The 16,542-nt window shown below is 38.1% G+C and overlaps 1 protein-coding gene across 1 annotated transcript in view; it reads right to left on the bottom strand.

Moving 5' to 3' along the window:
- Positions 1-464: 464 nt before the first annotated feature.
- CA8 (carbonic anhydrase 8) overlaps positions 465-16,542 on the bottom strand; it is a 49,066-nt gene continuing 32,988 nt past the window's right edge. Inside the window, exons 8-9 of the mRNA XM_039703051.1 lie at positions 13,721-13,893; positions 465-2,681 (exon numbers count right to left, since the gene is read on the bottom strand). Of these exons, the coding sequence (XP_039558985.1) occupies positions 13,759-13,893 (135 nt within the window). The 3' untranslated portion in view covers positions 465-2,681; positions 13,721-13,758. The remainder of the gene's footprint in view (positions 2,682-13,720; positions 13,894-16,542) is intronic.

Raw genomic sequence — 16,542 nt, 5'->3', positions numbered from 1 at the left:
CAGTGTAACTGAAATAATACACCAAGAACCCTTCCTAAAAATTCCTCCACGTGGATTCCTACCAAAACCAGAAAGACTAATTTAACTTTACCCAACACACAGTGAATGTGGGTTGACCAATCTGTAATGGGTGTGTTTTGTGAATGAATTTGTTGTTATAATTACATCCAGTTCTTAAGACAGAAAACTGCTATAAGTATTTTTACTAGTGGGTTTTATTTTTCTTTCAAAGCCAAGCCTAGGAAAAAAAAGTCTGACAAGTGTTGAGACAAATTTACTAACTTCAATTCCTCAGCAGTAGTATTTATATTACTAGATTTTTACTGCACAGGGCAATGCTTGAAAGAACAGCAAACACAGGAAGGGAGCACAGGAAAAGGAAATAATGGACTTTTTGGTGGAGACATTACATCATTTGCTTTGCAATCTATCTGTGTTTCACAGCCACAAGAATATCAGCCAGCTCCAAGATAAGAAACGTGTTTATTTAGAGAATAAATCTAGTTCAGGTTTCATCATAATGTCAATATTTGCCATATTACTACTACAGTTCCTGTCAGTTAACACTCAGTAGTTAACAGTATATTGTATGCAAAGGGACAAGATATGAATGAGCTGTACATATAACCTGAGAACTGTCAGGTCAGCAACATGGGTCACTCCACTTTTGGATGGTTCATTCCTTGCTGGGTGCAAGGAGACAAGAACAGACCTTCACCTGGCAGAAAACAGCTGGCTTCCACCTCACAGATTTTTTGTTTATTTTCCAAAGATTTTAGCACCAAACCTGACAACTAAGATAAATTATCAGTCTCCTGTCAAAAACTACAGACAGTCCAGCCAGGCCATTGCAGCAGAGACTTCTCCTGTCCTGTGGTATGATGCAGATCAGTGGGAAGCCAGGGTTTGGTAATCAGGTGTTGGGGTCTGGCTGCAGCTGCTTGGGGAGTAACTGCTGAAGGAAGAGGGGCAGCAGCCAGTGAAGCTGCTAAACACACGTGTTGCCCATACTGCAGGTGGAAACTGTGGTTTTGGTCAGCACTGAAATCTTGAACCCACTGTATAGATTGTGGGTTTATACTTCATTAAATGTGGTCAGGAGATGGAGATAACCCTAAGAAATATGTTTCTCTAAGCCCAAGGAACAATATGGTGATTGTTACTCTGCTAAGCCCAAATGAACATATGACCTCATGGTGGGCTGCTTGCTTTACACTTTCTGTGTATTTATTGCAATGCACCAAGACTTATCTCCAAAGGAAGCACGTGTTTCTGCAGAACACCCAGTTACAAACACATCAAGAGATCAGCAGTATCTGGTCCCCCACACCCAGCTCACATGCACTGTGTTAGTTTGCCCTGTTGTTTCTGCTGCCCCAAATATACACATAAATTACTCACAGGGCTCGTAACTCATTATTCAGCAGTAGCTGTCCCCATAACCCTTGACAAGGTGGATTAAGGGGGCCTTCTGACTCTGCATTTACCATTGCCTGGGAATGACTTTGTGGGTGATGATTGACATGCTCCAAGCGAGTGGCCTCCCCTTTGTGAGCCCTCAGTTTGCATCTTCGTTGTGTCCCACACTGGAAGTTGCCATCTATGCCTCTGGGGCTCTTCCACTGACACAGATCTCTGCAATGTCCCTCATGCTAGGACAGGGGACCTCACTAATAGTTACAGTGATCAAAGTTATTGCCTCCCACATTAGTGACTCTGTCCTTCAGATCTTGGTGTTTTATTGGTGTTTCAGGAATTAGAAGCTATGAGGCTGACTAGCTGGTCCAGACTACCCTTGCCTTATCTTCTCTGTCAGATAAGTCATGTGTGGCCCAGCGTGGAAATCCCCATGCTATGCAGCGAGCTCAGGACATGCAGAGTAAGTCCCCAGACCACCATCCTCAGCAATGCACAAAACAAATAGTACTGTCATAATTCACAGGAGAACAAAGACTGAAAATTTTCTGCCTCAATTGAACACTACACTGCAAAGTTCCATGGCTCTCCAAGTAGAAAATAATCCAGACAATTCTGTTTATTGTTATATTGGTTAATTTTACTCAGTTCCAAACTGTCTTTCTTTTCAGTAAGGTTCCTAGTAATGCAAATGTCATTCAACTTTATTCAGATAAATCATGTCAAGTGCATATGTTTAGCAGAGAAGTGCTGCCTTCTGCCAAAAAATTAATTTTGAATTTGTATAATACTCTTTGTGAACAAACTATGTTTTTATTACCTTTGTAGAATGCATCTCCCCTCTACAGAAAACATGGTTACTGACAGCACAAGAGATGATACAGAATAAAAGCAAATCTAACATTCAAAACAATAATGGGTATTTCTAGATATTAGCATTCATACCAAGCTTAAAATCAGTACTATTTGGATCAGAGATGACTATTGAACGCTATGCCAAAGTCGCTATAAAAGCAACGATAATGAAAATTTAAAAATAGTTAACAGTGTGAATTGAAAGATTTAATACGTTTTCTTATTTTAATGTACAGCCCATTCCCAGAATTTCACTGGACCATGTGGACAGACCAACTGTCACAGCTGTCTATCAAGGCTGAATTAGATGAAGACAAACAATACAGGCTTTGTGGTTCAACTGAAGCAGCAGTCTCAAAAGTTTCCATTTCTCATCTGCAGGCACTGTGGGAGCATTGTCTTCCCCCTCTCTGAAAAGAGAATGGAACAATTATGTTACTGAAATTCCTCCGCAGTGGGTCTGAAAGACTGTTTATATCCAGCCAGGAAGACAGGGAAAACTAAAAGCTGGGATTTCATGACAGCAGGTGGGAGCAGTTTCAGGATATATACTTCAGTGACATAATGGTACTGATTCTTCTCTTTTAGGGTAAAGGCAGTGCTGCAAGATTTACTAGCAATGGAGGAAATGGCAGTAAAAATGCAAAGTTAAATTAAGGGGTAGAATTATTAATTTGAAACAAAGTTTTAGAACTGGCTTTCTGAATCAGTCTGGTAATTGATTACAACCTGGTGCCTATGGAAGTAAACTAGAAAGAAAAATATACTGGACACAGAGAACTTTTTACCATTTACTATTTTAGGGGCCTTACTAAGTGAAATGCTGAGTACCAGCTCTCATGGGAGTCAGGTGGGTTCAAAGGATAGAAAACAATCACTCAATTTCTCCTAACAGCAGTAATGTTTATTAGCAGCATTAATCAATACTTGATTTCATGCAAACACATATTTATGTGCTTTGGCATAACCTTAAGAATCCAGGTGCTCAGGTTTCCCCAGTGCTCTCAGCTCAGAAGCAGTGGGGTGGGTATGAGAGTGTCTCTGACTGCTTCATTCTGCTGTAATAACAATTTCTCTTTTTTTTGCCCTGAGGTTATTATAGTGCTAACAATAGCTCGGTGTGTACACACACACAATCTGAAAGTGCTCATGTGCAAATGGTCACCTAGGGCTACAACTATTTGCAGGAAGACTCAACTCATTCCAGAGAATTCCTGCTCTGGTCCTGACAGGGGAAGGGAGTGTAGAGGTTGTCAGTAACCAGCAGTGCTGCCAAGAAGTCAGTGCCTACCACAAGACAATCTGTGTTGTGATTTCCACATACCCCCTGGTTATCACTCAATACCCCCAAAGCCACACTGCCTGGCAGCAGCACCATTTGATGCTCCCCTTCAAGAGCTTTCCACCAGATGCCTCCTAAGGCAGGCTGTAAGCAGTGTAAGGGTTTCACACTCCACCTAGCAGCACAGAGGATTCCCAGCTCTTCCTGGGGCTTGGTATAGAGGTGTAACATAAAAAAAAAAAAAGCCCAAAACAACAACCAAGCAATAATAAGTTATTCGCCATCTCTGGGAAAAATCTTGGCATGGACTTTCAAAGGACTACTGGTACAAGGGTGCAGGGACCAACCATTTTTGTGGCCAGAGATACTGGATCAGTGAATAGAACTGAACAATCCAAGTGAAAAAATTCAAAAGAACCCAAAACGTTTGTGTTTTTAAGGTTCCATTTACGTAAAGTAATGCTGTGACACAGTGATGCTTCCTCAATCTCAATTAGTGCTTAAACTAATTAAGAAAATTGTTTTACACACTGCAGTGAGTAGTACCTATCTTCTTCCTTGGATAATCCCTAGTGTGATGTAAGGGTGATTGAGTATCTAATTACTCTTTAATTGAATGCACATTTTGTACATTTTAAGCTAGTTTAAGCTTAATGCTTTTAGTCCAAAAGTCAGTGAAATTAAGTTGAACTGGGATTTGGTACCTATTGTATTAATGAATTACTTTTTGAAGGGAGCCCAATTATATAGCCAGTCTGAAGATTTCAGCTGTGTTTGTTACGGAAGAAAACCTTACAGGATCAGTGCCATAAAGTGTAAATACCTGCAAAATCTGAGAGTTCCTCACAATACCCATGGTTAGGAAAAAAAAATATTCACAAGGTTAATCAAGAATTCAACCTCAGAATGTAAAGTAATCATTATTTTTTCAAGAAGATTTCTATCTAATTCTTCATATACAAAATTTTATACATCTATATTCTTCACGGAGAAATTTTCTTGTACAAAACTGGGACAAATGGAATGCTATAAATTTTATCTCAGAAACAAGGAGCAGAAGTAGGAGCAAAGATGGAGAAAAGCTATTGTATTTTTAAAAACCAATGTTCCTATAGCAATAGAGAGAAAATATTTAAAAGAGAAGATATGAGAAAACTTCAGTGAAAAGGATTATTTTTCAGTCTCCCAAAAGTGTTGAGAAAGTGCAAATAAAGAAACTATGGAGAAATTACATAGGATGTCCACAATAATCTGTCTTTCCATCTGATAGGGAGGAAGTAACATGTCCCACTGCAGCAGCTTTAGGTCAAGATCAATACACAAGATCAAAACTTTTATTCTGCTGCTTAAAAGCAGCAATCTCTTTCCTGGAGAGCTTTTCCACTTCTTTTGTCTTACCATATTCCTTACTCCCATTGTCTCACACAATGCCCCATCTTTTTCTTTACAGAAGGATCTTGCCTTCTCCTCCTTAACACTATAATAAATCAAAAAGTTTAAGAGTTTAAAAAAAAATCAAAATACACAGGTGGCAAAACCAGTATAATACTGACAAAACATTGCCTTTATCCTACACCTTCCTAAAAACAGCACCTGAAAGTACAGCCAGGCATGGATTCAGAGTGTCTCAGAAAAAAGAACTGAGTACCTTATCAAACCTTATCATTCTTGAAACACTTTACATTCCTTCCATGAAAAGGTTACAATTTATCGAATCAACATCAAGTTCTGTGGGCATTTAGCTACATCTAACTAACTAAAACTTTTGTTTGTCTTGAGCTATGGGGACGCATAAATGTTTTTAAAGCAAGTTTTGTTGGGTAGCACTGCTGTCATAAACTCTGGTCTTATCCATAAAACATGGCTATCAACAGTTAGTGCTGACATTTTGTTTCTTGAGTGCCAAGTATCAGTTGCAAAAACATTTTCAGTAATCCAAATAATTTCAAAGTTTTCATTTGCTATTTATTTACAAAATATGTCTGTTTGCTTAGCAAGAGTTTGCATATTTTTCATTGCATTGTCTTTATCCATGCAAAATAATCAGAATTAAAAAGTTCCAATAAGAGTAAGGATCTGGGCTGACCTGGATCTTCAATGGAGCAATAATATTCTGCTTAAATCTGTGTGATTTCATCCAGGAAAAACAGAGTGCACTTCCAGTGCCTAACTTGTATAACATTGGTGAAGGAGGGAAGCATATTGCAGGCTTTCTTCTCTGTATTGTACAGACATAAAATACTAGAAGGACTAAAAGGACTGTATGTCCTTCTAGTATCTTTGATAATTGAGAGTCTATTGCATTATATTTTATATGCATCACTCTTTTTTTCAAAATTGGTGTAGCTTTATCAGTGATGATTTAAGCTTCCCACTGTTTTGACTCACCACTAATTTGCAGCATTTTCCCCATAAGTGAAAATACCATGGCAGAGTTTCAGTGCATGTTCAGACTCTAACTTGTGTGTTGTGATTGCTAATAAACATGCTGTGAGGGTGTTTTGTATGACAGGTACTCTGGGCTCCTGAATTACCAGCTCCCAAGAAGCAGTCTACAAACCATACATGATTATGGTAAGTTGCAGGGAATTATAGTCTCAAAACTCTTTTTATGAAAAGTTGATGATAACAGTGAATTATGAATCAGAAAGACAGTATTATGCTGGTAGAAACTCACAGGTCACAAAATTTAGGAGCACTTGTCAGCATGAAGTATCTTATTTAAAGCATAAGCAGGGATCTGATTCCTAGACTACCTTGTGATGTTTTTAGCTTTGAAAAGGAAGCACAGTAATCTTTCCTCCTTGCTTCTTTACGTGCTAAGGGATTTTGAACATTTTCCATTCCTCCACAATTTGTATATTTCTAACAAGAGCTCAGTAAGGAATTGAACAAGGACAATTCCAATATGATACTAACTCTGAAAACTCAAAATGGTTTTATTTCTCATTTAGGGCTTGATCCCCTGCTATACTGATGCTCTGGCCTGGACACATAAACACCTACCACAGCAAGGATCAGTCTAAGACTCTTGGCTGCCTCTGTCTACCAAGTCCCTACATTCTGGTCCCCATGTCAGAGCTATGTCATATAAGTAACAAAAGAGTTTTTTTAGTCACTTATTTCAATCGGGGAAAAAAATAATGCTGATATTATAGGGTTCACCTGCAATCTCAGTGCACAGCCTACCCCCTGCTATTACAATGAAGTAGTGGAAAGCAGCCTCAAAAGGCACCCTTTTTCAGCCATTCCTGGAGCTTTTGGTTGCCTGAAGTCTCCAAAAATTTTTTTTCCAGTAGGCCTCTGATAACGGCATGTGGCTCACATGGCAAATGTGTTTGGCCCTCTGTCCTACAGTCATGCACTCAAGTGTAAGCACATTCTCAAGAACTCTGAAGTGGCTGCAGAGGGCTGGGCACTGGACATTAGATGTTAAATACAGAAGAACAAGAGTCGGTTTTGGTGATAACATGAAGTTCAGTTTCTTTAAAGACTGAAACTTAGCAAATAAACCAATCACCTTTTAAGCACAAACTAAATTCATGGAGACAAACAATGACCAATAAAAAAAATCACTCATTTAGAAGAAGTATAAATACTTATATTTCAACAAATCTAGGAAATTGGTGTTTGCATTTCTAAAGAACTAGTGTTGATAATCTTTGTGTCAGGTTGATTCAGGTTTTTTCAAACAGGAAAACGATAAGAACAGCTGTAGTAGCCTAATGATGCATGGCTGCTGACAGCTCATTCCAGCTCTGGACCTACACAACAGGAAAGGATAAAATCCCCAAGTATTAGAACTTCTGCAGAGCAACTTGTTTGTGAACTTCACAATATGTAAGTGCTACTAGTAAACTGAGAATAAAGAAACATGGATTGCTAATGTTAATGTCCATTAAAATATAAATTTCACTGAGATCTGTTTAAACACAGAAATCCAGTCCATAGCATTGCATCACCCTTTCCTTTTCTCAAAGGCAGGGTGCAACTCCACAACTCACTCTGGATTTGAAGGTTCTTTCATATTCTACAATCTATTATCATATAATTCACAATTCCATAAAGAGGAGTGCACCATCGCCTGTTCAGTACTCATTCATTCCCACTGGCAACACCAGATCCCCTATTTATTATCCTGGGGCAAGGGCAACATAATTTTCTAGCCACAAGAGATCCTCAGCAGCTTCAAAAGCAAGGAATTTGCACTTGTCATTCACAAAGCACACCAGATAGTCACCACATCACCCTCCCTCATTGCTGTGAAACTAATGCTGTGCCAGCTTCTCCTTGTCTGCTCAGACCTCTCAGTATCATGCAGAGTCTCTGCAGCATCAGAAATGCAGTCTCTGTTCCTCCCACCCTGAATTACACCTTCCTGTTCCTCAGGCCTAGCAAAACCTTGCTATTTTAATGATGTAATTTAATTGTTTTCTCTAATCTTGAATTTACAACTAGGAAAATAGTAATTATATTAAGCATGTTTTTAATCTGAATTAATTTCTGCTATCATAATTTACAGGACATTGGATAAACTTGCAGTTACTCGCATTCTGAGCCTACCACAGATGTATGTGTATGTATGAGTATGTACATGCACTTGTGTATATAAAAATTGATGCTTTCTCAGGAATTTCTGAATCAGTCACAAATGAAAAAATGTTCAGGAGAACTTGAGTAATGTATGTATGTAGATGGAGTAGGTATAAGACATCATCACACTTGGAGGATAATTGTTTATGAATACAAAATAAATTGTGTCTGAGATGGGCAGTTTTGAGACAACACATTGGAGATCAAATCCTTTATTTATTAATTATTCTCAGAGGAAATCAAATTAAAGTTTATGACTTTAAAAAGAAAATATTCTTTCAGAAAATTGTTTTTTTTAGAACAAGCTCTTACAGTCTTCTGCTAAAAGAGTCTTGTGGATTTAAATGACCTCTATAATAGGCACCTATTTTACCTCCTCTTAGTAAACAGGAGCAGTGCCATTTACCTACTCTATGCATGGAATCATGTGTATACACCCTGGTGTATAAAGGGTGAAGACACATTGGCATGCCATACTGAGTTTGCAATCATTATGAATTCAAGTTGATATTCAAGTGTTTGAAATCAGAAGTCTTGCTCATTCACAGATAAAGCTGTTCCACTGATGCAAAGGTGGGGAAAGGCATGTCTATCAAATCAGCTACATGTAAAGCAACAAGAATTATAGAGGGGGTGATAAGTCCATTGGAAACCAAAAATAATGCTGTCTTCAGTGAAGAACGCAGTACTGGAAAAGTACTTATCCATTAGAAAATGTGGCAAGCCCCAAATTCCAGCAAGCCTTCTGGAACAGTCACAATTCACATCTTGTGAAATAGCCTGTCAAGCCTACAACTGTCAAATAATGAAATTAATTGAAATTGAAGATGTAAGATTTTTGTTGTTTGATTTCTAAGAGCAGTAGCATCTGTTTTCCTCACTGTTAGGCTTTGCTGTATAACAATAGTAACTATAAATCTTATTCCAAGATCATCTGAAATTATCAAGAAATAGCTCAATGCCTATAGCAAGGGCTCTGAGTCAAGCAGGAGGTAAAAAAGAACTAGCATTAACACTGAGGAAGTCACAATGTTATCTCTTCTCTTTTCCTTCAGAAAGGACTTGGAAATCCTGGCAAACATGAAGTTTAAGCTAAGCCAGTAGTGCACCCAAGGCAATAATGAAGTTGTGCAGCTTTCCAGGCTGCAGCAGGAAAAGCACTGCCAGCAGGTGGAGGGAAATGCATCTCCTCAGCACTGATAGCACATGTGGGGCACTGGGTCCAGTCCTGGTTTCCCCAGTTCAGGAGAAACAGACATACTGGAGAGAGCAACAGCACGGCAAAGGATTGGAGCACCTGCCATTAAAGGATGGCTGAGAGAGCTGAAACTGTCTAGCATCCAGAAAAGATGTTTCAACAGGGATTTTATCAATGTGTATAAACACTTTATGAGAACAAGTAGAGAAGATCACACCAGACTGCATCTTCAGCTGCATACAGTGAAAGGAGAAGAGTCAATGAGTACAAACTGAAATAAAGGAAATTTCATTTAAAATTAAGAAAAACCTTTTTCCCTGCAGGAGTGCACAGGTACAATTTGCCTGGAGAGGTTAAGGAGTCTTCATCCTTATGACATTCAAAACCCAGCTGGACATGGCTCTGAGCAACCCACTGTAGTTAACACTGCTTTGAGCAGAGGATCAAACTAATAGATCTCCAGAGGCACCTTTCAATTACAACTACTCTGTTATTCTATTGTTCTTCACTATCTAAATCTGAACTCAATTTTTTAACCCTCCATGTCTGAAAGCAAATCTGTACTGAGCTTTTCCTCCAAACTCCTTAACACCTGACTGGTTCTTTCACTATTGGATATGATTTAAAGATGTTAGAAATTTTCTAAATGGTCTTTTCAAAAGAAATGTATTTGAAAACTTTAGCAACTGCAGGAGAAGAAGGATAAAAAGGTCATTTAATGGGATGTAACTTGGATGCCTGTCAAAAACCCTACCAAAACAGAATCCAAAAACTCATTAACCCCAAGCTATAACTGAGAGAGATACTTTTTCAGCAGAAAAGAAGCAGAGCCAGGAGAGGCCAACTAGATAGAAGAAAACTTATTCTAAAACCCACTGGGTTAAAGAGAGCAGAGAAGCTACAAAGTTCTATCTGTTTTGTCATCCTGAAGGCCCCCTTTAGAGCTTGGCCAAACTTTGTCTTAGAACTGGAGAGGAATATTTTGAGATCTGGGCTTTTCCATGATGGAGGAACATTAAAAAAAAAAAAAGTTCATCAGTTATTTCCCTGGTATTACACATCATGATATTCCATGTTTGTGTCAACTCTGCCTCTTAACAAATTAGAACAAATTACATCAAAGATCAACATATGCCATTTAATCATAAGCCACAAAAGGTTCAGTGTTGTCAAGGTTTAAATCAAGGCTGAGGAGCAGATGTTCTGAAGCTTTGGGAGCATGGTGTGCATAGAGCCTGCCTTCTGATTCAGTCAAAATTAATTAGACCTTTCAAAGAATCTCTTTCTACTCCTGTGGATACACTTACAGACACATTTGTCTCTTTCTTTCCCCAGCAGAATAAGAAGGTCATGGCAAACTAATATTCCTCAAGGTTCTTCAAGTGGCTGTGCCACGTTGGCTTGGAATAAAAAAAAATATTGAAAACTTTACTGACAGGAGTTCCAGCAGCCTTGGCAGAGGGGCATAGTGTAAGAAAAGAAGTCAACCAGTGTGTTTGTAATTGTAATATTAAAGACATACCAGAGCTTTAAAATAAATGGTAATCTGCTCTTTGAAAATAAAGGAAAAAAGCTCCTCTTGAATCACTAGGAAGATGCTGCCCTGAAAACCATTACTTCCCCACCTACTACTGAGTCTTCATAGTAATATTCAGCTGATGCCAGCAGTCCCTGCTTAAGGGACATCCCTCATTCCTGTGAAGGAAGGAATCTTTCTGAGATTTCTGTGGTCTGTGTTGAGGAGCTACTGTTCCTCAACACTTCCTCCTGGAGAGGTGTGAAGAAATCATTACAAAGTAAGTAGGATTGTTTCCTTCCCTTTTTACCCCTTTGCATAGAAGAAATGTGAACAAAGCCATGCGGTTTCTTTTTACACTTCATTTTTCCAGCTCCCTAAATTCAATAGCAAAGATATATAATGAAACTTTTATTAGTACAGTGCTACTTGGACTGATGCACACAAAACTCAAAAGGCCTGACCAAATTAATTTCTGATAAATAATTCAATCAGGTGTAGAGAAACAAGTGTCATTTCTTCTGTGAGCTACACTGTGCCAGGAGTCACAGTTCTTCCTCAGTACTTGAGTGTCCATAATTAGTATGGCCTTACAGTGAGGACTATTACTTTGTATCAAAAATTCCATCATTTGAGAATTAAAACTGCAGATTATTTTGTGAAGCAAAGCTGAGATAAATCTTATTACATAGAAAAAATCTTTATAAGTATTGACAAATGTAATAAAATTTCAAACATGAAAGCAAAAGGGAAATTTTTACATTTCAATTCCATCATTGTAAAGGAAACTCTTTCATGCTTAAAATTCAAACTCAGTGTGTCAAGTAATTTCACTGTTACAGACTTGAATTACCTGCACTGGCCTGAGGGCATTATTCACTCTCTGAGAAAAATTGTACTTTAATATTGCTACAATTTTCCCAAGTCATTTTTATGCAGAAGCTGGGATGAATTTGAAACATCCATTTCAAGATTAAAGTGACAATATTTGGTTACTGCAGAGAACCATGTAATTGAGAATTCTTCTTAGGGATATGCCCAAAATTAAATATGGGAATGAGAAAATAATATTTAAAAAGGGATCAATGTTTTGGGGTTTTCATTCAATTTCTGGGAAGCAGATATTAAATAGGATTATAAAATATGAACAAATTCTTACTTCAACAGTGTTTAGATGCATACACTATATCAAATTCTTATGCTATGTGGAAAGACCATGAAATTGTTGGTCATTGTCCCAGCCAATTTAATAATTTCTATCATTTGCAGGAGGGAGGATAATCTTCTCACTTCGTTTTAATGGATCTATATTTTGGAAGCACTGACTTATCAATCTTTTTTATGGGTTATCTGCTGCCTGATCATTTGTTACTTCACATGAAACTGGGAACTGGATCCAGAACATGATCTGAATGGGCTTAACTCCACAACAAAGTCTGACATGAACTAGACAGGGCAAGAATTTAAAGTACAAATAAATATCCTTATCCAAAACAGTTTCTTAAAACCCTTAAAGCAGCATGCTTTCCAGATTAAACCATAGATAAATCTCTTATTTTGTAGCTTTGAAGAAATGTGAAGATATAAAATTGAAAGCTTTTATATTATGTATTTCAACAGAAAATAGGGTCCTGCATTAAAACAGGATCACTTCATTTCAAAATCAACCATAAAGCTGTTGCTTTGACTCATTACTTTCAAGACAATAATTTGACTTAGTATAATAGAATTTTTTAAGTTAGAAAAGATCTTTAAGATGATCATGTCCAACTATTAACCCAGCATTGCCAGGTCCACCACTAAACCATATCCCTAAAATCACCTCTAACATCTCAAATGCCTTCAGAAATGGTGACTCAACCACTTCCCTGGACTTTAAGTCTCTTTGAATCTCTTTGCTAGGTTTTTCATTATAGCAAAACATCCATTAACAAAGTGTAACGAGGATTAGGAGTAACTGTTGAACGCTGACTGGCTTTATTTTATATATAAAATAGATAGAGGCTGGGGGAACATAACATGAGAAGCTTTAATAATTGAAGCAGGGTTAATGCAGGTTCACATGTGTATTTCTCTTATGTCATCTTCAAATTCTTGCTCTGGGAGTCAATGAAAGTGGAAAAGAAGCAGCAATTATTTTGACAAATGAAATATGAAAGAATAGCCATGACAGAATTTAATTTGCTGCCTTTTGTACTTTCACTGGAGAAGTTCAAAATTCAGTCTTGTTGTCTTGTTGGGAAAAAACAGCATTGTTAAAAGAAAAAAAAAAGTCTCATTTTAATTAAAGACCTCCTTCCAGAATTACTACCCTGGTTTTTAACAGCGTGAAAAGATCCACCAATGGCTGGTCTTCCAGAAACATGGAAAGAAATCAACCAGTAAAACTCGGTAACTGGGGAAATATACCACATAACCAAGGCATGCTGTGCTCTTCCTCACTGCAGCAGGAGAAATCTAAAGCTACAAGAAGTAATTGTGATGTAAGTGGGCATCGTGATTCACTGCCTGGATGGTGGTGAATGGCTTTCTTGTTTTCCATTGCTTTGCTTGCATGCATGGCTTTTGCTTTACCTATTAAACTGTCTTTGCCTCAACCCACAAATTCTCTCATTTTTACCCTTCTGATTCTCTCCCCCATCCCACCACATGAAGTGACTGAGCAGCTCGTGGGCCTTGGTTGCCAGCTGGAGTTAAATCATGACATAACCAAACTATTATACACAGGATGAAATAGAAATTACAGTGTCAGAATTTACAATTTTGACAATGTATCATAACATTAGCTAAGATTAAGTGCATTTCCTACTTTAGCTAAATTATTTCAAAATTTTGATTTTTCCAGTAAGTTTTTGCTTACCTGACTGAAGAAGATTCATCATTGTTCTTCCTCCTCTGCTACTGAAATGCAGCCCTGATGACTCTATCACTAAGTGGCTGAGTTGGTCTGAAGTTATCTCCTAGGATTCCATCAGAGCCCTCTAAAAGTTCAGCACCTTTAACATGAGTCCTCAGTCTTCGAAATTCCTCTATCTGAAAGACAAAAAAACAGAAATGAAGAAGCTGAGACATATTCTTCTCCATGGCACTAATGATCACAACCAGCCCTGTCCAGCCAATTCTTCAGCTTTGAAAATTGGAGTGTTCAGGTACCATATAGTAAGGTCAATATACATTAATAACATTTTTAAATCGTTATCAGCACTGCCAAAATATTTGAGATATAGAGAAAAACAAGAACTCTTAAGTACATGGTTTGGCAAAATTATCCTTTGCCTTTTCAAAGATTCTTTTAAGATCTACAACCATCTTGGCCGTTGCAGATTACATCCGATGAATCAGCCTTACTGTTGTGTGTTTAGAGCAGCAATTCTGGTCTTCTTCAAAGAAGTGCATTTCAGGAATAACTTGCTTGACTATAAATTGTTTTGAAATTCTCCTAGTGATTTATTTACTTCCTGAAATTGTTGATATCTTCTAAACCAGGAGAATACTGGACAGATTCTTAGCTTTAGAGGATGTCTGTTGACATTTTATATGAAAAAATACCAGTATTGTGATCAAAACAAAATACTGCTTCAAAAGATCTGTAGGTGTAGATAGTCAGAAAGTCAAATACAGTAAAAAATAAATACAAAATATTTCAATTGAGCCAAAACAAATATGTTTCTTGCTGATAGACTCTTTTTAGATTTTTCTAAATCTCATCTGGTGTACAGAAGAATATGAGCAGCTTCCATCTCCATCCCTTCATCAAGTGCTTCACAACAAAACACCCTCCATTAGTATTCACCTGACCTGTTTTCAGGAGTCTGAGATGTTAAATAGTTACAACTACTAGAAAAAATATTTTTCTTTGACATATTCACAAGCTGTCTTTGCAGGATACAGCAATGTACTTGATGGCTGACTCCCCTGTGTACTACAAAGCCTCAGCCTTTGTACTTTGACTGGCCCTGTGACACTTCACTATGCAGTTCATCTCTAACTTGAAACTGAAGATATACAGAAAGTAAAATGGAGCCTGGATCCATTTAAAATCATTTTAACATTTAAGACATTATAATTTCTCTGTGAAAAATACCCTAGGAAACATTACAGGGAGAATGCAAGCATGATTCCAGAATTAAATTAAATGAGGTACTAAACAGCAGGTAATGGCATTTTTATTCTTATCCTGTCTACAGAGAATACTTTCTTACTGCAACCTGGAACACAACTGCCCTCGTTGTTTTCCACTCTACAGCAGTACTGATACAGACTTATTTACTTGATTTAGAGGCTAGTTCGTCTCTGCTTAATTTTCCTCAAAAAGCAGTGTGCTTGGAAATCAACACTCAGCTTGTGGCAGCTGAGATGTAAGGCAACAGCTTAGACTGCAAAAATGAAAAAAGCTCCTTGAAGGTGCTTTTAGAGGCAGAATCCTGTTATGGAAGATTTTTGTTGTTGTTTACTTAAAGGAAATTGAAAACAAACCCACTACCAGCATACTGAAAACAAACCCACTACTTGGAATTGAAAAAGTCTTCAGAACTCAAGGGCTGGTAAATGACTGAAGGAGCTTTGTAAAAGCATACTTTTTCACCATCTGAATCAACTCTGGAAAGTCTGAGATAATTGCAGTTTAGGAAGGAGCACTTTACAAAAATGTGGCTTTTGTTTGATCTTGTGAGAATGAGATACTTCAAACAAGGACAGATGAAGGAGAGGGAAGAGCAGGCTCTCTGCAAAGCTGGCATTTGTGAGCTGTCTCCTACTGAAACTACAAATGCTCTGTCCCAGTTCCCACAGTGAAATCTTTCTCCAGGAGGTAACTCCTCACAAAGCAGCTTCCAGTTTCTTCAGTCAGGAGAGTAGAACTGACCTGATCTCTGTGCCTGCTCTTTAGTCTTTATGGAAGTCAAGAATTGCAGCTCTGCTCCAAGGGGGAATTTTTTCTGCGATCAACACCCTCCTTGTTTTGTTGTTCCTTCCATGGACTGCCGTGACAGAGACCCTCTACCACATGGTGATTTGCTCTACTCGTGAGAAGTACTTCTGTCAGAAAAGGACATCAGCTGTGCCAACAAAACTTTCCCTATTAAATTTCCATGTGGCAAGGTAATATGTTGTCTCTGGTTAAAAGGTAACTGGATGTGTATTCTATTCCCATCTGTTAGAGGTGGGGCAGTTATCTTCTGTTAATTGGGAAGTTTTTCTTTATCTCTTCCACATCCTCCCTCCAGGAAATATCTTCTGTTATTGGGCCATTGAGTGTCACTGCATGGCTGATAAAAACTACAGCATCCCATTGTGAGGTGCACCGCCCAGAGGGAGGAGCCAAGAATTCCTAGCTGGATATAATCTGAGATTTGGAACATCACAGTCAGCCTTTCCCCACTGGATTCCCAGAGGAGCAGCTTTCTTCTCCAGTGGATTCACAGAGGAAGACCAGGCCCATCTACACCACCACCAGAACTTCAGAGGAAAACTACACCCTTCTACAGACTGCTTCCACAGACCCACATGTGTTACTCCAGGAGGACTGCAGCCACCATTCAATCAGACTGCCACCAACACCTTGACCAACAGAGTGTCAGGTTGTATTCTGACTCTGTCAATAGTTGTTTTTTTTTCTCTTGCACTATTGCTAGTAATTTTTTTAATTTTCCTAGTAAAGAACTGTTATTCCCATTCCCATAT

Source organism: Passer montanus, unplaced genomic scaffold (assembly GCF_014805655.1).
Source record: "Passer montanus isolate IOZ18808 unplaced genomic scaffold, ASM1480565v1 scaffold16, whole genome shotgun sequence".
NCBI classification, from domain to species: domain Eukaryota; kingdom Metazoa; phylum Chordata; class Aves; order Passeriformes; family Passeridae; genus Passer; species Passer montanus.
Note: the sequence above shows the minus strand (reverse complement) of the source record. Positions and strands in the feature narration are given on the sequence as shown.